The sequence below is a fragment of the Cavia porcellus genome, unplaced genomic scaffold (genome assembly GCF_034190915.1).
Source record: "Cavia porcellus strain 051 isolate PalLab524CR breed Dunkin Hartley unplaced genomic scaffold, mCavPor4.1 scaffold_26, whole genome shotgun sequence".
In the NCBI taxonomy this organism is placed as follows: domain Eukaryota; kingdom Metazoa; phylum Chordata; class Mammalia; order Rodentia; family Caviidae; genus Cavia; species Cavia porcellus.
The window spans coordinates 44,572,545-44,598,717 of NW_026947509.1; the positions used below are offsets into that span (position 1 = coordinate 44,572,545).

Below are 26,173 nucleotides of genomic sequence, written 5' to 3' on the forward strand. Positions count from 1 at the left end.
CAGGGTGTTTTTGAGTGTTCAGAGTGGGTCCCTGAGCTTCTCGGAGAAGTGAGCATTTCCCTGAACACACACAGGGCCTTTGATGAAGGGCCCAGGCCAGGTGTGTTCTCCTTCTGGGTCCACTCTTTCACCACGGAAATATTCTGCATTAAAATTCTTCATTATTCAGTTACAGCAGGCACTGCACAATCCTCAACCCAAATCTGTCATTACCCGTTTTAAGAACTGCTCTTAGATTCCGCAGATACTGTTCTAGCCCTGCCCATGTAACAAGGCAGTTACCGTTTCTGGAATTAAACTTGGTGATTTTTATGCGTTTAGCTCATAGGCACCTTAAGAGCAGCTTATTTCACCTGGTTTGGTGGTACACTCCTGTAATCCCAGCCCCTGGGACGCTGAGGCAGGATGGCTGTTAAATTCGAGGCCAGCCATGGACTACAGGGCAAGACCCTTCTGCCTCAGCCTCCTGAGTGCTAGGATTACAGGCATGTGCCATCACCCCTGGCTCTCTCTTGATTTCTGTAGTCTAATTAAATGAGCAACTCTGATTCAGAGTGTCAAAGGGCAGGGTCTCAGCTGTACCCTACACTCACCAGGGGATTTAACCCCATACTGGGTACAGAAGCAAGAGTTTGGCTGTGTTGTGATCAGAAAATCCCAGTAAGGCCGATACAGGAATCTCCCTTTATAATTTACTATGCCGTCTTCTTTTCTCTGTTGCTCTCTATTCCTATGATGTACATTACAGTCTATCAGGAGAGGCCCTCGTCTCCCCGCAGCCTTCCCTGGCAGTGGCTTTATGTCCTTCCGCACTTCCACTCCTCAGGCCTGGGGGGCTAAGACTGACCTGGCCAATGAAGTACCATGGGAGCGATGCTCTGCCACTTCCAGTCATCAAAGGCCTCCTGCTTCCTTTTGGTGCCTGGTAGCAGGGTCACCACCCCTGTAAGGCCAGGGGCCCCCTTCCAGGATGTGGGTCCAGCCAGGGGTCCCACTGGCACGGTGATGCACAAGGGAACCAAAGCCTATCTCCACCCCGAGTCTCCCAGTCACCCAGGGCCAGCCTCTGGGAGCAGGGTTGCCTCCATCCCGGTCTCTGGTGCATGGAGGATGAGCTGGTGTCACGTTTAGTGACTGTGGGGTTGGTTTGATGCAGGAGCTGACCGCCAGCTGAAGGGACAGCTGAGTCCTACCTCTGGCAGGCAAGCAGCAATGCCGGGAGTCCCAGTCTCATTGGTACAGTACCGCGTGCTCCTCCAGGCTGATGCAGCGGGTGATGCGGGGAGCAGGGACCAGGCCCCATGGATGGTGGCTGTGGCTGGCTGGGGCCAGCTCCCAGCACAGACCACATGGGTAGCGGGCCTGCGCCTGTGCAAGGAAGCGGGCGACAAAGCGGGCAGAAGAAAGTTGAATTCTTATGATGACGGGTATCGTTATGTGTATCTAGAATGCACCAAGAAAAACTGATTTAAAAAGAGCAGGGAATGTGGAGTGGGAACGTGGAGTTGTAACTTGGAATCGCCACGAGCCTCTGCCAGTCCTACAGGCTGCAGTTGCCCCAGCGGCCCCAGATGCCAGGCCTTTCTCCCCGGTCTCCGGCCTGCACAGAGGCTCCCCTGGCACACACTTCATCACTGTCTCTTTAAGTAGTGGGAAGGAGGTGTGTGTCTCACCACAGTGTCCAGGCTGATTTCAAATGCCTGGGCTCAAGTGAGCCTCCTGCCAATTTAAACGTTGTTTCACTACAGTTATTTATTGAAAATGCTAAACACCACTAAAAGCAACTGCTTTTTTAATTTTTTTAGTACATGTCTTACTTTCTTATTGTTGGGAGGAAATACCTGACACCCACAAGCCAGAGGAGTAAAGGTTTGATTTCGCTCAGTCTGTAGTGTTTCAGGCAGAGTGGCCCAGCAGAGGGCTGCAGCCCGTGATCCTTGAGACAAGTGAGGTTTCCTTCTCTCCCTTGCACCCCACCCAGGCTACAAGCCTAAGGGCTGGGGCCACCCAGCAGGCAGGGTGGGCCTTCCCTCTCCGCTGACTCTACTGTCCGCACCCAGAACTGCCCTAAACTGACCAGGGGTCTCCCTGGTACCACGCATCCAGGACCTAGTCACTCCCAGTAGCCCCACCTTAGGAGCGCTATCCTGTTTGTAGTATGTGAAATCTAAATCCTATGTTTGGAGTTGCTACAAGCAGATAACATGGTCTCACTCCGTTTTATCCTCTTTCCTTCCCTCTTCCTCCCTCCCCTTTGAGAAAGATTTACTTCCCTTAATCAGTCATTTTGTTTTGTTTTTTGGAGACAGGATCTTGCCATGTGATTCTGACCAGCCTTGAACTCACCATGGAGCCCAGGGGAGCCCTGAACTCTCAGGGATCCTCCTGCCTTAGCCACTGAAGTCCTGTAATTACAGGCTTGCCCCACCACATCTGTCGCCCACTATCTACCTTTTATTTTGTTCTTTATTTATATGTTGGGTTTGCCGCAGAAGAGAAACCTTGGGATACTGAAGCTTGTGTGTCTGATTTATTTCACTCCACACTGTGGTCTCAAGGTCCATTCTTCTGCAAGACTCATTCACCTCTGTGGCAGAGTGGTCCACTGTTATCATATTTTCCTTATTCATTCATCAGTTGTGGACAGATAGGCAGCTTCCACAGTTTAGCCATTATGAATTGTGTTGCTATAAACATACGCATGCATGTGTCACTGCAATACACTGCCTGTAACTTTTTGTCTTTTTCATTTTTATTGGTATCAGGGATCAAACTAACAATCACACACTTGCAAAGCAGGCGCTTATGCCGCTGAGCTAACGCCCCAGCCCACTGCCTGTAACTTTTTCAGGAAGAAACCTAGAAGGGAAATTGCCAGATCAAACGCAATCCCTACTTTCAAGTTTTTAAGGATTCAGTGATTACACTAGTTTACATCCCCACCAAAAGTGTAGAAGGGTTCCTCCCTTGTTTGGAGACAAGGCCTCCCTGTGTAGTTTACACTGGCCTCGTGATCCTCCTGCATCAGCCTTCTGAGATCTGGCTTACAGGAGCGACCACACCCAGCTAGAAAGGTCCCTTTTTCTCTAGAGCTTTTGCTGGCACTTGCTATTGTTTCACATCTTAATAATGGCTATTCTTTCTGGGGTAAGACAGAATCTCGGCATTGTTTTAATTGCATTTCTCTAATAGCCAGCAGTGTTGAACATTTCTTCATGTATTTGTTGGCCATTTGTCCATCTGTGAAATACTCACTTCCACTGACCAGTTTTTGATTGTCTCTTATTTTAGGGAGTCTCTCTCTCTCTCTCTCTCTCTCTCTCTCTCTCTCTCTCTCAGCTCTTTGGCTATCCTAGATGTCAAGCCCTCTGAGGAATAGCCAGGAAAGCCTTTTCTCCCATCCTGCAGGTTTTTGCTCTGCAGCAGCTTTCTAATTTGATATGATCCTGCTTGTTTGGTACTATTTCATATGTAACCAGGCTTCTGTTCAGGAAGTCCTTCCCGACTTTTTGCCTCCCAGCAGGTTAGGTACTCCAGCAGTCAGTTTTCCTAGCTTTATTACGAAGCTGAACAGGAGGCAGGGCCAGGGGAGGAAGTGGTCACAGGGACCTCTTGAAGGCCACAGCTTTTTTCATTCATTTAAACTCACCAGTTGGCCCATATGACCTTGAACTGCCTCTGCTCCAGAGTGCTGGGACTACACGCTATTTAACTGCACTGTAACGAGGATTTCATCTTTTTGGCTCTCTTTCTGTCCTGGGTGCTGGGAATTAAGCAGTGATTTCAATCATGCCATAGGCCTAAAAGCAATGGGAGTCCCTGACCACAGACTTGAAACCTTTTTTTCTGTCTTTTAGAAACAAGGTCTCACTATGCAATTCAGGCTAGCCTTGAACTCACTTTGTAGCCCAGGCTGGCCTTGAACTCGCAATGATTCTCCTGCCTCAGCCTCCCAAATGCTGGCACCAAATGTGTGCACCATCACACTGGGCTTTTGAGACTCTTGAAACTGGCCACAATAAACCTCTCTTAAATTGTGTCACGTTTTCTGACCCAGAGATGAGAAGTGACCAACACACCACACAAAGAGTCACAAATATTTGCCTATGGCACCCAGAGGGGAGTTTAAGGGTCGGGACCAACTCAGCCATGTTCACCTTGTTTTGAGTTCTGAGTGTCCTTTTACCAACCAGGCACCAAGTCTGTACACATTTCACATGAAATTGGGCCGGGGATGCAGCTCAGGGGTACGGCTCCTGCCTGGCAAAGTGCGAGGTTCTGAGTTCGATTCCTAGTACCCCAAATATCAAAACTGGAGTGTGCTCGCTTAAGCACAGCACAGGGAGAGGAAATTCGTATTGAAGCCAAATGCTCTGGGCAAGAATTTACACACTTGGAGGCAGCTGGGAATCTTAAAGCTGTTTTTTGTTCTTGCTGTTTGTTTTGGTACTGAGGACTGAACCTAGGGCCTCATGCATGCTGACCACTGAGTTCCACTCCAGCTTCGAACAAAGTACTTTTTTTTTTTGTCTTTTTCCTTTTTATTGGTACCGGGGATCGAACTCATGACTGCCTGCTTACAAGGCAGGTGCCACTGAGCTAAATCCCCAGCCCCTCGAACAAAGTACTTTAAACACAGTACACAACCTCCTGATGCATTGGTGAAGATAGAGATTGCTGCAAAAGTTAAGCAGAGGCCAGGCATGGTGCCACACACCTAGAATCCCAGCACTGAGCACTGTGACTACAAGGCCAGCCTGGGCTACCTGGCAAGACCCTAGACCCTGTCTCAAACAAACAAACCAACAAACAAATAAATAACAAAAACAATAACAAAACACCAAACAGCCAAACAAGCAAAACAAACAAAAAGGTGATCAAGTGACGCATTTTTTGTTGTACTTCATTTTTGGTCCTGGGAGCTGAACCCAGGGTCTCATATGTACTTAAAGAATACTCTACCCCACTGACATATACCCTAACCCTAAGTGAAATATACAACTTTATGATGTGTCACTAAACTTTCAAAAAGCTGTTAAGGTGACAAGTTCTGTGCAATTACTTCTGTTTTTGTTGTTTTTGGTACCAGTGGTTGAACTCAGCTCCGCACACATGCTGAGCATGTGCTCCACCACTGCGAGCCCTACAGAGTGGGGTTTTTGTTTGGTTTGGTTTGGGTTTTTGAGACAGGTCTCACTATGTAGTTCAGGCTGGTCTGAAACACTCTGTAGTCCAGTATGGTCTCAAATTCTCTGAGATAATCTTGCCTCAGCCTCCCAAGTATGGGGATTACAGACATGTACCAACACACCTGGCCTTATTATTTTTATTTTGGTACCAGGAATTAAACTCAGATCTTGTACTTGCCAGGCAGGCACTGTGTCATTAACCTCATCCCCAGCACCTCTCACGAAATTTTTAAAGATAAAGATATTGATTATTCTAAACACCTTGTTCTTTGTTATGTAAGGAAAATGACATCCTACAGTTGGGCTAAGTTTTTAATGAAAGTAGAAAGGAATAAATATTACAAAACAAAAGAATTTTGAATACTGACTAAAACAACTTGCCAGGTGTGATAGCATACATATGTAATACCAGCTACTTGAGAGGTTTAGGCACAAGGATCTCAAGTTCACGACCAGCTTAGGCAATTTAGTGAGACTTTCAAGATAAAAAATAAAATAATAAAAAAAAGTGGTGGAGCACTTGACTAGCACATGCATGGATTAATTCCCCAATACTACAAACAAAACAATTTTAAAAACCAGCCTTTGGATTATCCTTTATGTTAGCTAAAGTTTATATGTCTTTTGAGTCTGACAACTGAAAATTATGAAAGCTGCTAATTTCTCCCAGTGTTGGAATGACTCAGCTGGCTCACCGATACAGATGGCTATCACACACAGACAGCATTAAAGAGGCTTCGGGTACAGCTCAGCAGGGGAGCAATGGCTGACACATACAAGGCCTGGATGTCACTCCTACCCCGCACATGTACACGAAGAGATAATAATGACATGAACCATCTCACTTGAGACCCACATTTCAGGAGTGTGCATGTGTATAATCTATTATACAAAGAAAAATTCCACACAAGTTACCATGACATCATAGAGACACATTCAAGGAGAAAAAGAAGAACATGGTATCTTCCATGCTAATCTCGGAAATAATAATCTGCCGAATATGGATTCGTGGGACAGAATTATGTACAGCAGTCAGCAGTGGCCTTGGAGTAAAAGAGAAAGCAGCTCGTGTTTGTGGCATGCTGTGTGCCTTTAGGAAAACTCCTTACCATACCTGGGCTCCAGTGTCTTTCATCTGTAAATGAGACACTACTACTATCTCCCTGGACTGCAGCAAAAGTCAAAGAAAGTGCGTGTAAAACTGGAGGGAGTGTTAGCACACAGAAAAAGCTGAATAATTATTAGGTACGCAATGATTATTAGGTACTAGTGTGATGAGTGAAGTGTTCAACATATGTATCTGATCATAGATTTATATATTTTTTCTATTTACCAAACAACCTAATGTTTAAATTTTTTGTTTTTCAGCACTAGAAAAATGGGAGACTTAATGGAAGGTCTTTTTGCCCATCTTAAAAACATAAATGATCTATAAAAACTCAGTTTAAAGATTCTCTTTGTATTTGTCACAAAGATTGCCAATGCTTTTACATGGAAGAGCAAATGTATAGTTAATACACATAATATAACCCGAAATTGCCAGTCTGTTTGATACCTGAAATACCACTTTGAAATAAGCACAGCATAACAGTAAATGTGACTCTCTTCGGAGCTGTTGGGCGAGTGAAATCTTGAGGAGTCTCTGTAATGTACACGTCCCTTTGCTATCTGCAGCTGTGTCAGGCTGCAGTCTCAGCATATGGACGGCTCCTCCACGGCCTGGGCACCCTCCGTGACAGCCTTCACACACTTGGCCATTGTCTGTGAAGCTCTGCTGATGGAATCTGAAAGATGGTAAGAAGACATACATTTTGTTAAATATAACTTCTTAAAAAGGACACAGTAAAACTTTTTTCTTTTTGGAGACAGGGTCTCATTGTGTAGCCCAGGCTGACCTTGAACTTCCAGCTCTTTCACCATTATCTCCCAAGTGCTGGGATTCTAGATAGAAGCCACCACAGCCAATGCACATATTCAGGCACAATCATGGAAAGCCTAGAAGGCTCTGCACAGTCACGCGGAGCTATAGGTTCTAAGATAGTTCTAAGATAAGGCCTTTACGGGCTAAAGGCTTTTAATAACTACCCTGAGGAGTAATATAATAGTTAGACAATGCACTGGAATGCAATCACGAGAATCACCATGAGTTCCAGGCCACCCTGAGCTACGTAAGTTAGTTCAAGAGGCAGCATGAACTGCATAGTGAAACCAGCTCACAAAAACTAAAGCAGCAACAAATATATATGTATATGTGTATATATATACACACACATATACATCTTATATGTGTGTATCTATCTATCTATCTATCTATATAGTATGTATACACACATACAAGTCTTCAAATGTAAGAAAAAATGCACATAATGCCACCACTCTCCTTTGCACCCTTTCTTTGAGGCAGGATCTTACTACATGGTGCAGACTGGCCTCAAACTAACAATCTTCTTGTTGTACCCTCCCCAGTGCTAGGATTACAGGTGTGTGCCACCATGCCTGGCTCCTAATGTCATCATCATCATTATTATTATTTCCTTTCCTTTTTTTTTTTTCTGATTTTTTTTGAGTTAAGAGTCTCACTATGCAGTTTAGGCTGGCCTTGAACTCACTATGTAGCAAATAAAACTGTATTTAAAAAAACCTCTGTAGTAAGAGAATAACCTTGTTTTCTATTTTAATAAAGTAAGTGTAACATCTCTAGAAGATGACTAACCAAAATGTTAAAAAGTAATCGTATGATTTTGGTTTTTTTTTGTCTTTTTCCTTTTTATCGGTACCAGGGATCGAACTCAAGAATGCCTGCTTTCAAGGCAGGCGCTTATGCCGCTGAGCTAAACCCCAGCCCCTACCGTATGATTTTTTTATAATAGCAAAGTTTCATATTTAAAATCTATTAACTTGTTTCACATTTTTCAAACGTCGCTTCAATTTTAAAAATGAAAGATTAAAGTAAAATAAAAAAAATTGGATATTAGTTTAATGTTTCGAAAACCTTCAAGTTTTCGAAGTAGCACATACTGCCAATCACAAATGATCATAATCACCCTGATAAGCATATGCCGGGATCCTTCTCACGTTCGGCACTATAGTGCTGTGCAGATGGGTACCTACCGGTCATGTAGAAGTCTTTTATAGTCAGCTGAGGTGGAACGAGTGGGTCAGCAAGAAGCTGCTGGTTCACCAGCTGCAAAAAAGGAGCAAGAAACCAGTAAGAGCACTGAAACTGACCCAGGTACCCTGCTAACTACACTGCACACGGGCAAGCTCTTACCTTGGCGAGCTCACTTGCTTGCTGAAAGTAATTTGCTCCTTCAACATCATCATATCGAACAAGGTTAGGGGAGACTTCTTCCAATCTGCTCCTCACCTGGTCCAGTGTGTCATACGGGAGAGTCATACCCGCAATCTACAACAGATCAGATGCCCAACAATGACATGAAGCTGTACTACTTAAGATGGCAGAAGCCAGGTCTGGTGTCCCAGCACTCTGGAATGACCTGACAGGAGAATACTGAGTTCAAACCCAGCTCAGGCAACTTAGCAAGACGCTGGCCCAAAATGAAAAACGAAAAAGGGCTAGAGCTGTACATCAGTACAGAGGCCCTGGGTTCAAACTCTAGTACCGCCCACACATAGAAAGAGCTGGGTAAGTATGTGGTGAGGCTCAAGGCCCTGTGTTCAGTCCCAAGCACTCCCTGACAAGACTCATTACAAAATAAATGACTAAGGGGACAAAGTTACACTAAACCTGAATGTGTCTGTTACTAACATGGTATTGGTCATATACAAAATTTACAGGCAATAGTGTATTGTTATTTTAAATATGGTGAAGATGACGATTTTATTAGACAAGGTCTTGCTAGGTAGGCTGTTCTTTTTTTTTTTTTTTCTTTTTTGCCTTTTTGAGACAGGGTCTTGCTGTTCAGTTCAGGCTAGCCTTGAGCTCACTTTGTAGCATAGGCTGGTCTCGAACTCACAATGATCCTCCTGCCTCAGCCTCCTGAGTGCTGGGATTATAGGCGTGAGCAATCACACCCGGCTTATAGGCTGTTTTTTTTTTTTTTTTTTTTTGTCTTTTTCCTTTTTATTGGTACTGGGGATCGAACTCACGACTGCCTGCTTGCAAGGCAGGTGCTTATGCCGCTTAGCTAAATCCCCAGCCCCCTTGTAGGCTAATTCTTGAACTCATGGTGATCCTCCTGCCTCAGCCTCCTGAGTGCTGGGATCCCAGACATATGCCACTATGCCTGGAAATATTTATTATATAGCGAAGAGTACTAAAAGAAGTGAGAAGTATTGGTTACGCAAAAGATAAAACTAAAATTACCAATTTCAAGTCCTCACTGTTTTAGCCAGACACAATGGCACACCTCTCCCATCCCACCTACTCAAGAGGCTAAAGCAGGATCACAAATCTGAGGCCAACGTGGTAACCTAGTGAGATCGTGTTTCACAATAAAAAGTGCAAACGGCTGGGAAAACAGCTCAGTGTCAGAGCAGCCCTAGCACATGTGAGTACTGGGCTCAATCCCTAGGGATGAGCACAGACCACTCACAGTGACACACACACACACATACACGCACACATGTACGCACGCACACTGGGCTCAATGCCCAGAGATGAGCACAGACCGCTCACAGTCACAAACACAAACACACACATGCGCAACAACCAACTTTCCATTTATGGAACACATTTTTCCCCTAGGCATGATCTGCACTCCCTTTGTTCTTCAGATTGATACTTTCCTTGACTCTGCAACTCATTCTGACAAGCTGACATGTCCCATACCCCTTAAAACAGCATCACTGAGAACTGCCTCGATGATAATACCTCAGAGAGAGCTCGGATAATTTTCCAGTCTTCTCTTGCCAAGCCGGGCGGTGTCACCGCCACTTTGGTCTGCTGAGCTCTGCCCTCAGTGTTAACATAAGTGCCTGACTTCTCTGTGTAAGCAGCTCCAGGGAGAATGACATCAGCGATGGGAGCACCCACATCACCATGATGCCCTGTGGGAAGAAGGAAAATGGTACACCACATTTCAGGAAAAACAGATTCACTGGTGTGAATGACACAGTACAGATCCTTTTTAATTCCTGTTTTTGTCTGTTGCAGTAGTAGAGATATCTTAGTTCCCATGTAAAAAAAAATTTTTTTTTTTGCCTTTTTGAGACAGGGTCTCTCTATGCAGTTCAGGCTGATCTTGAGCTCACTTTGTAGCCCAGGCTGGTGGTCTTGAACTCGCAAAGATCCTCCTGCCTCAGCCTCCCGAGTGCTGGGATTACAGGCATGAGCCACCACGCCCAGCTCCCATGTAAAAAATTAGAGTGCTTTAAAAATTAAAACAATAAAGGAAGGAAGCAATAAAAACTAAACCTATCTCATCCTCACTTCAATTTCCTTTCCTGCCAAAATGACAGTAAAAGCATGTGGTGTGCATCTTCCTAGATTATTGTATATAAAAACAAAACTAGTTATTACACACATGTATACTGCATAACCAAGAACATTCACACTTACAAAGTGGAGACGCTCAGACTTACTAGTGACATTTGGTAAAGCAGCCTTAAGTGGTGATGCAGGCAAACTATGAAGGACTATGACAATATTAACACTAAAAAAGGCACAAACAGAAAATTATGCAAATAGTACCCTGAAGGGCTAGTTAGTACCAGCCCATTAACAAAAACTGGTAGAAGAAAAAAGTTATGCAAAAAAGAAATAGTAGCTTTAGAAATTGACCTGAGTCAAATAAAAGAAAGCTGCACAACACTTAGTTTGATTTCATATATGTTGGTATGTATACAGGAAAATATATGGAGTACACATACCAAAACCATCATCGACTACCTATGGGAAAAACTAGGATAGGATTTTAGTTTATTAATTTTGGTTTAACTATATCAAAAATCCTAAATACTGTATAGTTCTCTTTTTTGAGACAGTCTTGCTTATGTAGCCCAGGCTACCCTTGACCTCACAGCAATCCTTCTGCCTCAACCTCGTGAGTGCTGGGACTATTGGTGTGTGCGATCAAGTCTGGCTCTGTAAAATGTTCTCTATGGCAATAAAAGTCTATTATACAAAATAAAATGGAAGCTGGTAACACTTAGCTGTTAGAAATCCAGGGATACACTACATTCCATTTATAACAGGAAAACTTAACTGCATCTACACAAGTTTAAGAAAATGAACCAAATATTAAAAACCACAGTACTGCATTATTTGTAATTCATTGTCTTACAGCACAGATGATTGCTTAACTTTTTACAGGCTGTATGGAAGTGCTAGCCTTGATTATGTAGCAATGCTAAACTTCTTGGAAAAGCTGATTTTTAATTCTTACTGTCATCTAGTACGTGAGAGAGCACACTCACACTGTTCGTTCCTGCTACTGGGCATTTAGGCAGCTCCTAACTCTAAGGAGACATCACCTGGCAGCTGGGACGACAGCACATGGTTAGAAGCCCAGCACTCTAGGAGGCTCAGGCAAAAGATTAACAAATACAAGTCAGGCAAACAGCCATTTATTAATACTTCACCTCAAAATAAAAAATAGAAAAGAAATGGGGATGTAGCTTAGAGCAAAGATCCTGCGTTTCACCCCAAATACTACAAAAAACAACAAAAATTAGACAGTTGCTCTCAACTGCAATCAACTGTGTTATAATACTGCTTACAATTTGGTTTTAAAAACAGGGTGGGGAGAGAAAGAATTTGCAAATGGAAACGAATATTCAGGCCACTAACTGTCCTGCCCAGGAGTTCTCGCTATACACAATGTGCCATTCTGTTCACAGAGTCCCAGTGCCACTCACCTTGGTAAATGATGAAACAATCCTTTGGCAAATCCTGTCGTGTGACACAACCGCCATCTGCTCCTAGCAGGAACAGCACTCTGGGGGGGGTCTTCCGAATCGCTTCTACCCCAGGCTTATAGCCCAGGTCCAGAGCAGCTACCTGGCTCGCAACCCTAGAAGGCAATCAAGGGACTGTGGTGTACTTGCAGTGTGTTCAGCGTAAGCAATGACTGAGACCTAATTTCTTCTACATTCAGCACTATGGAAGGCTCTTTGCTACTTAAATGTAAGATACTTCAGACACTGGGTCTCTTCATGAGATATTTAATGGAAACCTTAGGTCACCTCTGTTCTACATTTGGCTCACTTGGTACAGTGAGGCATAAAACACATGCTAAAGCCAGACATATTCATGAAAAGAAAAGTAAATGGTGGGGCTGGGGATTTAGCTCAGCGGCATAAGCACCTGCCTTGTAAGCAGGCAGTCGTGAGTTCGATCCCTAGTACCGATAAAAACGAAAAAGACAAAAAAAAAAAAAAAAAAAAAAAAAAAAAAAAAAAAAGTAAATGGTTTAGAAACTAAAAAGGCAAAACTTAAACACCACTCAAAAACCATAACTCAGAGAGAATCCAAGTATGTATCTAGCACTACTTGGTTTTTGGTGGCCTTGCATGTGCTAGGCCAGTGCTCCACCACTGAGCTATATACCCTGACCCTTATTTCCACGCCAAGTTGCCTGTGCTGGTCTCGAGCTTCTGACCTCCTGCCTGAGCTTTCCAAGTATCTGGGGTTACAGGTGGGTACTCGTCCCTAGCTTTTATGGAAGAGGCCTAGCATAACTATGCACAGTCGAGTTGTTCTGGTCCAGCTACTACTGCCCAGCTCTGAGGATCTGCAGTGTATGTGGTGAACTGGAACAATCCAAAACAAGTCAGAAGCAGCTATCAACAATGTTAGGCAAGCCCTCTACTACTGAGCTGCACTCCCAGCCCTCACCATGTTATTCACAAGGAGTTAGAACTGCTGTCCATGTACATCTTGTACACACACAAATAGAAAATGGCTAACTAATTTATAGAACACACGTGATATTAAGTAACTATTGAAGTATTTATAAAATTGTTTGGAGAGTTTTGTTTTGGGTAGCTTTTCGGTTTGCTTTTAGAGATGTAGTATCACTATGTAGTTCAGGCTGGCCTGAAATCACAATCCTTGTCTCAGCCTTCCCAGTGCCAGGGTTACAAGTGTGTGCTACTGTGCTCGGCTATTAAGAATTTCTAATCATAGGGAAATTCTCAGTTAGTAGTGAATGCTTCCAACATGTAACTGAAACATTTTCTAAAGAAAAACAAAAAAACCCAGAACTGAAAAGCAACAGAAACTACCTGTAAATGGTGGAATAAGGGTTACTTCCATTCTTGCATAATCCTCTAACTTTTCTAAAATAAACTTGTGTTACTGCTGGGGGAAAATGCACTGAAAACCTTCAGCACAATTCTAGCATTACAAAAAAACTACTGGAATTTCACAGTGTATAAAACAGCTACTCCAGCTGGGCATGGTGGCTCACGCTTGTAATCCCAGCACTCAGGAGGCCGAGGCAGGAGGATCACTGCAAGGTCAAAACCAGTCTGGGCTACAAAGTGAGCTCAAGGCCAGCCTGAATTGCAGAGAAAGACCCTGTCTCAATTAAATAAATAAATAATTAATTAAAAATTAAAAATTAAAATAAAACAAAACAGCAACTCCACAAACCTGTGCAGGATATTCATAACCTTCCAACCGCCAGCCACACCACTTGTCACCCGGACCTCCTGTGCAATGCTGGAAACAGCAGCGAGAATTGCTGCGCCATCGTTTCTCTGGAGTGCAGAGCTGCCTAAAACCACCATTGGTTTTTTGGCTGCTTTTAAGACCTATTTTAAAAAACAGGGAGAAAAATATTTGCTTTAAAAACATTCCAAGGATTCCAAATACCTCTCCATATCCGCAGTCACACTCTTCCCTCTCACATATGAGCTGTAACAGGACGAATGTCTGATATGCTGGCCATAGCACGCACAGAAACACAACCAGATGCTTTAATCTAAGCATCTTACTGATCCTACTGTGCAGTGGCTGACTGAATAGCAAATTCAAACAAGCTAGTATTAGAACAGTAACAATTCAGCGTAGTGGTGCACACCTGTAATACCAGCACTCCGGAGGCTGAGGCAAGGAGATTACTTTGAATTTGAGGCCAGCATGAATTAAAACTAGAGATGTGTCTCACACACACACACACCACACACAGAGGTTACGCTTTCCTTTGTTTAAGTAAGCACTGGGAATAAAATGTTACCTAAGTAGCCTCCCAGAATGAGTCTGGGGGAACATCTTTTAGAGGTTCAGATGGCAGGTAAGAGTAGACCACACCATGCTGAAGTCCGATGTCTCACCAAATCCCAGACAGGCAAGAAAAGGAGGTATTTCATAGTAATTCTCCTCATGCTAAGAAACTACACACTCGCTGGAAGACAGACTAGTAAGAAGCAAGCAATATACAGCTCATTCTCCCACTCATCCTGTGTCATTCTTAAATAACAGTAGCCGGGGCTGAGGATTTAGCTCAGCAGCATAAGCACCTGCCTTGCAAGCCTGTGGTTGTGAGTTCGATCCCTGGTACCGGTAAAAATACAAAAAACCAAAAACAAACAAAAAAAAAAACAGCAGGCCACCATCAAAGAATCAACATGAGAATTATGCCTAAAAAGCACAAAGAGCAGTACCTTCATTATAAAATCTATTTCCCAGAAAACAAAGAATTCAGGTCAGGCATGGTGGTGCATGCCTGAAAAAAAAATTTTTTTTTGTCTTTTTCCTTTTTATTGGTACCAGGGATCGAACTTACGACTGCCTGCTTGCAAGGCAGGCGCTTATGCCGCTGAGCTAAATCCCCAGCCCCATGCCTGAAATCTTAACACTGAGGAGACTGAAGCAGCAGGATCACCACAAGTTTCAGGCCAGCCTGGGCTACACAGTGAGCTTCTGTGTCAAACAACAACCAAAAAAACAGCAACAAAAAAACACAGAGAAACGCAACCAATCATGGTGGTGCATGCCTGGCATCCCAGCACTTGGGAAGCTGATGCAAGAGCTCAAACCCTCCCACACTACACAGTAAGATCCTGTCACAGAAACAAAAACATAAACAAAAACACAACACATTCTCACTTAAAAAAAAAAAAAAGCCCAGAGAAATGGCACGGATCATCATGTTATAGATATTCATCACAGAATTCAGAAAAGGAATGGAAAAGAAATTACAGAGCTGAAAACCACCCTGCAAACAGAACATGATGGTGAATTGTGACAGGAGACAGGCTATCAAAGATTATTCACAAACTAGAGGAAAACCAAACAGCAAAGTAGGAAGGACAGATGAAAGAGAAAAAGGAGGTCCAACACCTGTACTGCTAACAAAGAACTGCTGGGAAATACACAATATTTAAATTTACAATAGAAGAAAAAGTACCCTAAGAACACTAGCTGCCTATTAACGCAGAGATAAAAACCAGAGGGAAGATGGGGAGCATGCTCACTGAACACATTTTTATTTTTTTGATACCAGGAATTGAGCTCAGGACCTTGCACTTGCCAGACAGGCGCTGTGCCGCTGAGCTATGTCTTCAGCCCTGAACATTGTTTAATATGTTTTTGTGAATCATGGTAGTTTTTTTTTTAATTCAGAACCACCAAGCAGGGCTTGCCCACTTCATGGGTAAGGGTGTGGGTATGTGTGGTACTATAGACTGAACCCAGCCCTCACACATGCTGAGCAAGCACTCACAATGTGAGACAGGTAGGGATTTAGCTCAGCAGCACAGTGCCTATCTGGCAAGCACGAATTCTGAGTTTGATTCCTGATATTGGAAAAAAAATAATAAAAATCACAATGAGAGACATACCACCTTCAGGAAATATTTTGGTGAAACTACTGAACTTCAGGAAAAATCAAATATAAATTATTAATAATTTAAAAGTCAGTAACAACAACAACAACAAAACAAAACTGGATAGGGAAGAAGTAGCTTATCACAGGTTTTATCACAGTGACAAAGGCACTGTTAGCCTCCTGCACTCATAGGTGGGCTTTTTCAGAGGTGGCCGGATTTGGTGTGTGATGCTGGGATTGATTCATGGTGCAATGCTTGGATCAAGGGTGTGAGTGCTGCCTACCCTAAGCAGCCTGGAGAGATAAAAGGAACAGAAAGACCTGTGGTTGTCCCTTGCTGGTCTGCTGCCCTCCGCCTTCCATGAACTGTTTTTCCCCTGCAATGCCTGTCTGCTGTGCCACCCTGCCTTAGAGACAGCTGATGATGGACTGAAATTTCTATAAACTGTGAGCCAAATAAACCATTCCTCCTCTAACTTGTGGGTGTCAGGTAGTTTATCTTAGCAAAAGACAAGTAACACAAGATTTGGTACCAGAGAAATGGGGTTGTTCCTGTGACTGTGCCTGACCAAGTGGTTCAGGATCCTTTGCGACTGGTTTGTGGGAAGTTTGGGAAGACTTTGTGATGGAGGCTGAAAGAGTACAGCTGGAACACTTGAGGCATACTTGGTGGAAGTTTCTTTTTTCTTTTTTGGTACCAGAAATTAAACTTATGACCTTACACTTGCCAGGCAGGCACTTTGCTGCTGAGCTAAGTCCCTGGGCTACTGGGAATTTCTACTCAGAGCTCAGAAGACCAGAATGCTCATACAAATTCTGCCAGTAAAGACCAAGTTCCAGAGGCTTCTGCTGAGGACTGCACTGGCTGCCAGACTCCAGATGATGTGTGCTATGCTTTGGCGCTAAGTTTGTTTGGATTTTGCTGATGTCCAAAAACTTCTCCTGAGACTGAGATCAAGAGCAGTGGACTAATTAATTTTGCAGAAGTAATTACAAGGCAGTCTAATGCTAAAACAGTGGCATGGTTACTGTTGGAGGCTGTTAGCTGGATTTATGTTGAGAATCGAGAGCAAAGAGCCCAGCACAATGATTTAAGTGTTTTGAGTATGGCGAGAAAAGAAGCACAACTAAGTTATCAACTTAAAAGATACAGCAGAAGAAATCTTGATTGCTGATAACAGAAAAGATGGCCCAAGCATATTGTAAGAACCAGCAGGACTGCACCCTTGGCAGCCTCAAAATTACAAAAGTAAAAGACTGCTTTTATTGTGGTGTATGTGCTGCAAAACAAAGCATAAAGACTTTTCCTTGAGAAGACAGCCCCAGAGCACCATGGTCCAGACTGGCAGGGGCCTAGAGAAGTTGTGCGTAGGGATCTGCTTCATAGACCCTGGAGCCCTACAGCCAAGAGAAGCAAGCCTGGGTACTGCTACTGCTGGCAGCAGACCTTAGCATCATCCACGTGGTGCTGATTTTAGGTGCATGCAGAATGCAAGAGATGTTGGGTCAGGAAAGTTTCACCTAGATTTAAGAAGGCCTGGGAGTTGGTCATTAGTTGATAAAAAAAAAAAAAAAAAAAAAAAAAAAAAGGCCTGGGAGGCCAGGTAGTGTGGAGAAATCAGAACGTCATCTTCAAGGAAAACTACAAGGAGAGAGCAGAGCTGGCCCTAGAGAGAAGCCACAGGAGCTAGGTGTGGAGCCACCTAAACCCTTTGGACTTCAGAACTGCCTTGGAGGCTGCACATGGAACTTTAGGCCTTAATGTTTACCTTGCTGGATTGTGGACTTGCTTCAGTCCCATTTCTTGTTATTCCCCTATTTGTAACTTTTAGAATGGGAATGTCTATCTTGTGCCATTGCATGTTAGAAGTGTTTAACTTTTTTTTCATTTGTACAGGGGCTCACAGCTGAAAGTTTGCCTTAAATCTCAGAGAGGACTTGGACATCTCAGCAATGCTGAAACTGTTAGGACTTTAGCAACTCTTGTAGATGGATTAAGCGCCTTTTGCATAAAGGGTCGTGCAGGAGTCTTTGGGCTGGAATGTTATGGTTTGGGTCTGGCCTCATGCAGGCACAGGGACGGCTTTTTCAGAGGCAGACAGAGTGTGTGGTGCTACAACTGATTCATGGTGCAATGCTGCAATCGAGGGCACTAGGAGTAAGGGTGTGAGTGCCACCTGCCCTGAATAGCCTGGGTACAATAGAAGACATAGGAAGAGATGTGGTCGTTCCTTGTTGCAGCACATGTAAGCCAGGTATGGTGGCACATGTCACATGCTTGTAACCCCAGCACACGGTCAGGTGGGGCGGGAGCATTAAAGAGCAAGGCTACATTGTAAGTCCAAGACCAGCCTCAACTACATGTCAGACCTTGTCTCAAAAAGCTCAGTATTGTTATGGCTTGTATCTAGATGTCCCCTCAAGGACTCATGCAGTCATAGAAGGGTGTTTCAAAGGTGGCTGGATTAGAGCATGTGGTGCTGAGACTGAAGGAGCCCTGCTCTGGGTGTGGGTGATACTGCTGAAAGGCAGACAGCTTAATTCTATCCCACAAGGATGGAATACAAAAAGACAGAAAGAAATAGTGCTTTGCTACCTCACTGCCTTCTGACTGCTCCGCCCTGCCCTGCCATGGACTGTTCCCCCTCTGCGATGACCCTTTGCCATGCCAACCCTGCCTTGAAACCTATGAAGTGTGAGCTGAAATCTTTTCTCCTTTAACTTTGGCTTTTCAATATTTTGTCTCAGCAGTGACAAAAGTAACTAAGATAGGCATGGAGAGATGATCTCAGTTTTTGTTTCACCAGGATCTGTTCCCGGTGGTTGCAGGCTGTGCTTTTTGCCTCACACATTAGGCAATTAAGTACTCCACCACCAAGCTAGAGGAGCCCCACAATGCACCATATTTCATGCACTAACATTTTTTCACAATAATTACACATTGTTATTACAAAGACAATGCATTTTTAAAATAGTAATCAAGATCAATAATAATAGACACATAGAAGTTGAGAGCACCTGGCTGAATGGATGGTTTCCTGAAGCAATGTCTTGCAGAACTTTGGGGGACTCGCCCAGGTGGTTGTATCTGTACGTGAGGTCCACTGGACTGCCTATGAGGGCCACTTGTAAGTCGTTATGAAGCCAACTAAAATAAAAACACTTTTTAGAGCCAATAAAGGAAGTATAGCGTTAGCCTCATCAATGCAAAGCCCTACTTTTATTTATAATTACAAAAGTTAGAAGAACATTTAATCTTAACAGAATTTACTGTATACTTTTTGGTACCAGGGCGGGGGCTTAAATTCACAACCTTGCACTTGCCAGACAGGTGCTTGTGCCACTGAGCTAAGTCCTCCACCCCTGAATTTACTGTATACTTTTAAAAATGTGTTCCAAAATTCATGCCAAGGCAATTCAATGCATTAATTTTCTCAGACCTTGATCTAAAGTTTTCTATTTTGTTGTATTTGCGTGGCAGATCAATATCTAATTATTCCCTAAGGTCATTTAAATATAGTTCACAAAGATAAACTATGAAATTCATATTTATGCTTTAGGACAGGGAACTATGAATCTACCTTCTTTGAAAAGAGTTATAAATGCAATGGCTTCTCTGAAACAGAGCGAGGTGGTACCTGTTACCCTGAAGTAACTTCCTCTTTCACTCTCAACAATTTCCTAATTTAGACAATAAATTATATGACTGCCCTATTTATAAATCTCTAAGATACAAAACAACAAAGATGGGGAAGTGTTCTACAAAATAACTCACCTGTCCTCTTTAAAAAGTGTTTTTTTAGGGGCTGGGGATTTAGTTAAGTGGCATAAACATCTGCTTGGCAAGCATGGGGTCCAAAGTTTGATCCCTGGTCCCACCAAAAAAAAAGTGATTTTTTTTAGTCGGGATATAGCTCAGCACAGCACATGCCTGGCAATCGTGAGGTCATGAGTTTGATTTCCAATAGCAAAAAACAAACAAACTTTTTTTAAAAAAGCAGCCTGTGAGGCACGGTGGTGCATGCCTACAATCCCAGCACTTGGCGGGCTGAGGCAGGACGGGGGCCACAAATTCACAGCTAGCCAGAGCTACACAGTGAGGTTGGGACAGCCAGAACTACATAGTGAGATCCTGCCTTTAAAAAAACAAAAAAACAAAAAAACAAAGTAGCCTGAAGAATTATGATATTAATTGCAATATATGATTCTAGAAGATGCTGGTAGGAAAAATAAAACTGCTACAAAAGCAATCATGGAAAAACATGTAAAATATGTAAAATTTAACTGCCAATTATGCATCAGATAATATTCTTCTATCAATACTAAATTTCTTGACTGAGAGAATACTCCTTGGAATTCACACTGAAGTATTTAGGTACCATGCCTGCACTTTGATTCAGGATGATGATCCAGATGAGATACATACATACACACACATGGAACATCATACAACAAATATGGCAAAATGTTAATTTCAGTTAATCTGGGTAAAAAATGTTTAAAAATGGTTATACAAAGGCCATTTTATTTTTTTTTGGTCTTTTTCCTTTTTATCGGTACCAGGGATCAAACTCACGACTGCCTGCCTGCAAGGAAGGTGCTTATGCCGCTGAGCTAAATCCTCAGCCCAAAGGCCATTTTAAACACTTTAAGTTATTTGCAAATTAAAAACTAACAAAATCAAGAGATCAGTCGCGGTGGCTGGCTGTTCAAAGCCACACTCCAATTAGCTTTTGGATTCTCATTAAAAGTAGTACTTATAGGATATCTCTAAAATTCCAATTTTCACATATTTATCAGGAAAAAAACCCCACACATTTTAAAAGTCCTGAATAAATATTACTAACCTCTTCCGAATTCTGGCATTAAAGAGTGGCGCCTCAAAACGTGGATTTGTACCGACCAGAAGGACAACATCTGCCTCTTCCACACCAGCAATTGTAGTATTAAGAAGATAATTGGAACGCAAATCTGTTCTGGAAATACAGTGTATATAATCCAAGTTTTGTTTAAAGCTAATATACACTAAGAATCCATTGAATATCCTCATTTCATCAAACCCATGGCACTCTGGGAAGAAACATTTTGATGGAATATTTCTCAAGTAAACAAAGTTTTGATACTTATTGGTAACTGGATTTTATCATCCAGCTCTTGGTTTGATTTTTATCAAAACATGTGAAAACAAACTGATGGCGATGCTGGGGAATCCACAGCGGTCATTCACAGGAAAGACGTGACTGTTTTACACATCAACTGCTAACCACACGGAAAAACACTGGGCTGGGTCACAGGCTCACAGCTCTCACCCAGCACCCGCAGTGGGGAAGATCTCCTCCGTGCACAGGGTGTCAGAGTCCACTCGGTTCAGCAAATCCTTCAGGGCTATCAGGGCCTCAGCATCCACCAGGCCACCTGCAATTGCTGCCACATCCTTGCCTTGAAAACTCTGCAGCTAGAAATGGATGAAAACATCACCGAAAACCCACTGTTAGCAAAGACCATGATGAGTTGTTCAGAAAACAAACGACAATTATTTTGACATCTATACAAAAAAAGCAACAAACTTCTGACTGGAAAGCTTATAGTAATTAGGGTATAGCTTGCACTCCTATCACGTACATGGCCCTGGATTCCATCCCCAGTCCCATGATAAACAAGTGAAAGAGAAGCAGCAGTGGTTTATGTGAGGTATGGCTAATTAATACCACGTTGGAAGGAAGGTAGATGCATTCTTTGTCTATTTATTTATTCGTGAGACAGGGTCTTGCTGTGTGGTTCCAGATGGCCTCAAACTCGCTACATAGTTGAGGTCACCCTTGAACTTGCAGGGATCCTCCTGCCCCACAGCCTCCAGAAAGCTGGGATTACAGGTGTGTGCCACCATGTAAAATGGGAAGGTTTTATATGTAGGAACAAAAGGGCTTTTAAAATGAGGAAGATGAAGACTCTGGAGCTACAGTTACTTTAAATGAAACCTTTTTTTTGAAGAGTCTGCTATTCCCTCTAGGTCTTTTTTTTTTTTTTGTCTTTTTCCTTTTTATCGGTACCAGGGATCAAACTCACCACTGCCTGCTTGTAAGGCAGGTGCTTATGCCGCTGAGCTAAATCCCCAGCCCCTCCCTCTAGGCCTTTGTTTTACACTGCTGTTCTCTGATCGGGAAAAGTGTTCTCTCTGCTTTTGCTCTTTATTTTGGCACTGCCAATGAAACCCGTGTTGAAAGCAATGCTGAGCACAAGTGATGTTACTGACCTACACCCCTCCGTTTGCACCTCTGCTCATTCTCAGCCTTCTCTGGGAAGGCAGGCTGGGACACTGGTGCCAGTCAGGCTTGCCTTTCCTATGCGCTCAATCGGCCCTAGTGCAACTACTCATAGCAGCCAGCAGACGCGGCCTAAACCCGCGTCTTGGCCTCTGCAGCACTGTGAAGTGTAGGGATCATGAGCCCATGGCCCCCAGTAACATTCTATCAAGCGAAACACTGAGTACAGTTTTGGCAACAGGAAAGAAGTGAAAGGAAAGACATCCCCCTCTTCACAGGTAAGATGCTTCCCAACAATCACACACTACTGATCTGTCTGTCAAGGCTTTACCATGCCAGCTACACGGGACAGCGCGTCCTCCCAGGAGGTGTGGGTTAAGAGTCCCTTTTCATTTCGGACCATCGGCTCAGTGAGTCTCTGACGCTTCAGCCCGTCATAGGCAAATCTAGACAGCAGAAATCATACCATGTGTGGGAGCTCGCTGAAGAGGCAGCTGTAACTTCAAGTTTAACACCCACAAGAAATGTCATTTAAATACAAGATCAGTCAAAGTGTCAGAGAACAATACCTATCAAAATACAAATCAGCTATTCTAGTTTACGAGCAAGAAAGGCGTATTACTTTATGGACATCACTTAAAAGTAAAGTATGAAACAGTTTGATTCTTCAATATTTGTAGCTAACTGAAAACTTATAACACACAAAACAACAGCTGAAAAGCTAAAATTACTTGTAAAACTTAAATACCTATAGAGACTTTATCAATATTCTGTTGTATAAACTCTTTTACTTAACTTTTCTCCAACAGAGAATAATGAATTGACGTATCTTCAAATCAACTGAAAAAATTTGTTAATCTACTTCAATTTATCCATGCAGGGGAAAAAAAGATACCCTTCAACGGTAGTGCAAAAGCTATCATTAAGCCTAGGACAATTAGTGTCAGTTTTATTCCATTCTCTATATAAAAACTCTAATTTCAATAGTCTATCTCCTTTGGGTAATTTGTAAATATGAATGCTTTTATAAAAATGACTGTAAAATTCTCCTGGATGAACGGAAAGAGATAAGGAGAAGCAAGAGCACACACCTGGTCTTATCAGAGATCCACTCCTCATTGATGTCCTCGTGCATGCGTGGCAGGATCCGCATCACCTCCCCCGTTCTGGTGCTGACCACGATGTTACTCCCAATTGCATCCATGACATCAATAGACTCTGTCTTTCTGAGAAAACAAGCAGGTATGGACATTCTCTCTGTTGATTTTGAGAGTAATAGCAGTTTTTGTTACCGGGTTTACGAAAAAAATTGTTTTTAAAATTTTGCTTCTAAATGTCTAAACATAATAGAGCTTAGAGGAAGTGCAATTCAAACACATCCCAGAAATTCCCAATGTGCTAACAAAACCTTCAAAACTGACAACTAAAGGCCTGGGGTTTAGCTTAGTGGCATAAGTGTCTGCCCTGGCAAGCATAAGGTTGTGAGTTTGATACCCAGTAACAAAAGAAGAAAAAAAAAATCTGACAGCTGACACAAAAGCCAATTTAAAGGGCTCACAACTGGCTATCTCTGGGGCAATGTGAATATTAAAATCCTCAAGAAGAGCAGGATTTCTGGCTATGGATGATTAGAGCTCAGCCAATCCACCCTTCCAAAAAAATAATAAAGCTGGACTAAAGTGACAAAAAAATCCACTATTTTGGCCCTTGGAAGACCTACTCAGAGCTGGCAGGCACACACCAAGGCAGGCAGCTTTACGGCATGAAAGCTGCTCTGCTCTGCTCATCTGCACGTCTGCCTCAGAGCTGCTCCTCTCCTGCTCCCACATGGGGCAGGCTGCAGAGCTGAGAGTGAACACTGCATGTGACTGGGAGCAGTGGCAAACCTGCCCACAGATGCAATGGCCTGGATGCCCCCGAGCAGAGGAGTCAGGACGCTGCTCTCGGAGGCTGCAGTGAGAGTGGGGCAAACATTCCCTGCTGAGGCTACACTTAGTTACAGCTGAGCCCAAGCTATTCATAAGGCTGGACAACACTGAGACTCAAACAGCCAAAGAGATGCCAGGCTTGGGGGCACACACCTGTAATCTAAGCACTCAGCAAGCTGAGGCAGGGGGATCACTGTGAGTTCAAGGCCAGCCTGGGCTGCAAAGGGAGTTCAAGCCCAGTCTGAATTGCATGGTGAGACACTGTCTCAAAAAGACCCAGAAATATGAAAAGCAAAAACAGTGCCACAGAAAGTACAAAGCTAGTGCGAGGTGTGGCCCTGCCCCAGCCTGTGCTGCTGGGATACAGAGCCGCAGGGCAGGAACGCACTTGCTAGCCGGAAGGGTCTCTTGCTCTTCTCCTGCTCTGAGCGGCTTCCTCTGAGACGAGCTCCTGCCGTGATGCCTGCTTAACCACACACCCAGAGACAACGTGCAGACGACTGGCGGAACTCACAAAACTGCGCTCAGCAACCCTTTCAGGGCGCTCATCTTGGGTAGCCTATTACGATTGCAAGCGTGTGGCTGACCCAGCTGAGAAGACTTTCAAAGTGTCTGAGCTCTGACTGCGCCCCTCCATTCATACACCAATCCACTGGCAGACGGTCAGAGTTTTATTATAGCCCAATCATTATCCGACTACTAAGTTATGCAGACACAGGAGACTTTCCTAAGAAATCTCAGTTAAAAACGAAAACCATAAAAAGCTGGTGAGTAATTCTAGCACTCAGGAGGCTGTGGCAAGAGGATTGCCACAAGTTCAAGGTCAGCCTGGGTTACCACTGAGTTCAATGCAAGATTAAATTACAGGGCTGGGGAGTCAGCTGAGCAGCATAAGCACTTGCTTGGCAAGTTGAGGTCATGAGTTTAATTCCCAGTACCAAAAAAAAAAAAAAAAAAAAGAAAGAAAGACTAAATTCCATAGGAAGACCCTATCTCAAAAACAAAACAAAACCACCAAAAATAAAACATGACCAAAGAACCAAGGAATCAAAGAGCCAGGTGCTGTGATGGCACACATTGTAATTACAACACTTGGGTGGCTGAGGCAGGAGAATACTGGAGTTAGAAGCCGGCCTGTGCTACACAGTGAGTTTAAGACCAGCCTGAACTATACTGCAAAAAACCAAAATAAACCATAAATAAGTAAACAATAAAAATAAATAAATAAAAAATAATTAAGCAGGAAGCATGACACTCATGAGTCAACAAGTCAACATTTTTAGTAGGATACAGATACTTTTAGAAAACAACAACATAGAAATTGTGGAGCTGGAGTTGAAAAGTATAAAGTTTAAAACTGAAGAACAATTTGACATGTTTCAAGAAATCCTAAATATTCCTACTTGCTGGGTGTGGTCATGCACATTGGGTAATCCCAGCACTCAGCAAGCTGAGGCAGGGGATTCCTGGCGGCTGAAGGCCAGCCTGTGGTACGTAATGAAATGAAGGCCAGCCTGAACTATATAACAGGACCCTGTGTCAAAAACTAAAAAACAAAAAAAAAAAAGCAAAAGGAAATCTGCTGTATCTACCTACTCTACTTCTTGGTTTCATAAGAATTGGAAATACAATATACAAAAAAATTTATGAATAGCAATGTTTTTCCACAAGTTTGTAATTATAAAGAAATACAAACAAGCTAAGTATATAATAGGAACTGGTTAAATAAAGCCTGAAAAGTCAATACATAACAGAAGACTATGAATTTTTTTTTTTTTTTTTTTACCAGTACCAGGGATCGAACTCACGACAACACACTTGCAAGTCAGGCGCTTATGCCACTCAGCTAAATCCCCAGCCCGAAGACGATGAATTTTAAATATCAAGACTACTGGTGGGAAAGACTAAGGAAAAACACAGCTTTGTGGTTAAACATCTTAGAATTAATTTCCAAGAAAGCTCCAATAAAACTGCTGAGGTACACCCTAACCTTCAATCTTACTACTTCCAATAAAAGGGGTTCTACTTAGAATAAACAAATAAAAACAGCAGACCAC

At 43.1% G+C, this 26,173-nt stretch overlaps 1 protein-coding gene across 3 annotated transcripts in view; it reads right to left on the reverse strand.

Moving 5' to 3' along the window:
- Positions 1 to 6,628: 6,628 nt before the first annotated feature.
- The window catches only part of Ndufs1 (NADH:ubiquinone oxidoreductase core subunit S1), a 33,010-nt gene continuing 13,465 nt past the window's right edge, over positions 6,629 to 26,173 (reverse strand). For all 3 annotated transcript variants that reach the window (XM_063237344.1, XM_063237343.1, XM_003474181.5), the window contains 11 exons: positions 23,280 to 23,414; positions 22,520 to 22,634; positions 21,235 to 21,380; positions 20,773 to 20,901; positions 18,944 to 19,073; positions 13,747 to 13,907; positions 12,009 to 12,163; positions 10,024 to 10,199; positions 8,461 to 8,595; positions 8,301 to 8,373; positions 6,629 to 6,973 (listed from right to left, as the gene is read on the reverse strand). In XM_063237344.1, the coding sequence (XP_063093414.1) occupies positions 6,882 to 6,973; positions 8,301 to 8,373; positions 8,461 to 8,595; positions 10,024 to 10,199; positions 12,009 to 12,163; positions 13,747 to 13,907; positions 18,944 to 19,073; positions 20,773 to 20,901; positions 21,235 to 21,380; positions 22,520 to 22,634; positions 23,280 to 23,414 (1,447 nt within the window). In that variant the 3' untranslated portion in view covers positions 6,629 to 6,881. The remainder of the gene's footprint in view (positions 6,974 to 8,300; positions 8,374 to 8,460; positions 8,596 to 10,023; positions 10,200 to 12,008; positions 12,164 to 13,746; positions 13,908 to 18,943; positions 19,074 to 20,772; positions 20,902 to 21,234; positions 21,381 to 22,519; positions 22,635 to 23,279; positions 23,415 to 26,173) is intronic.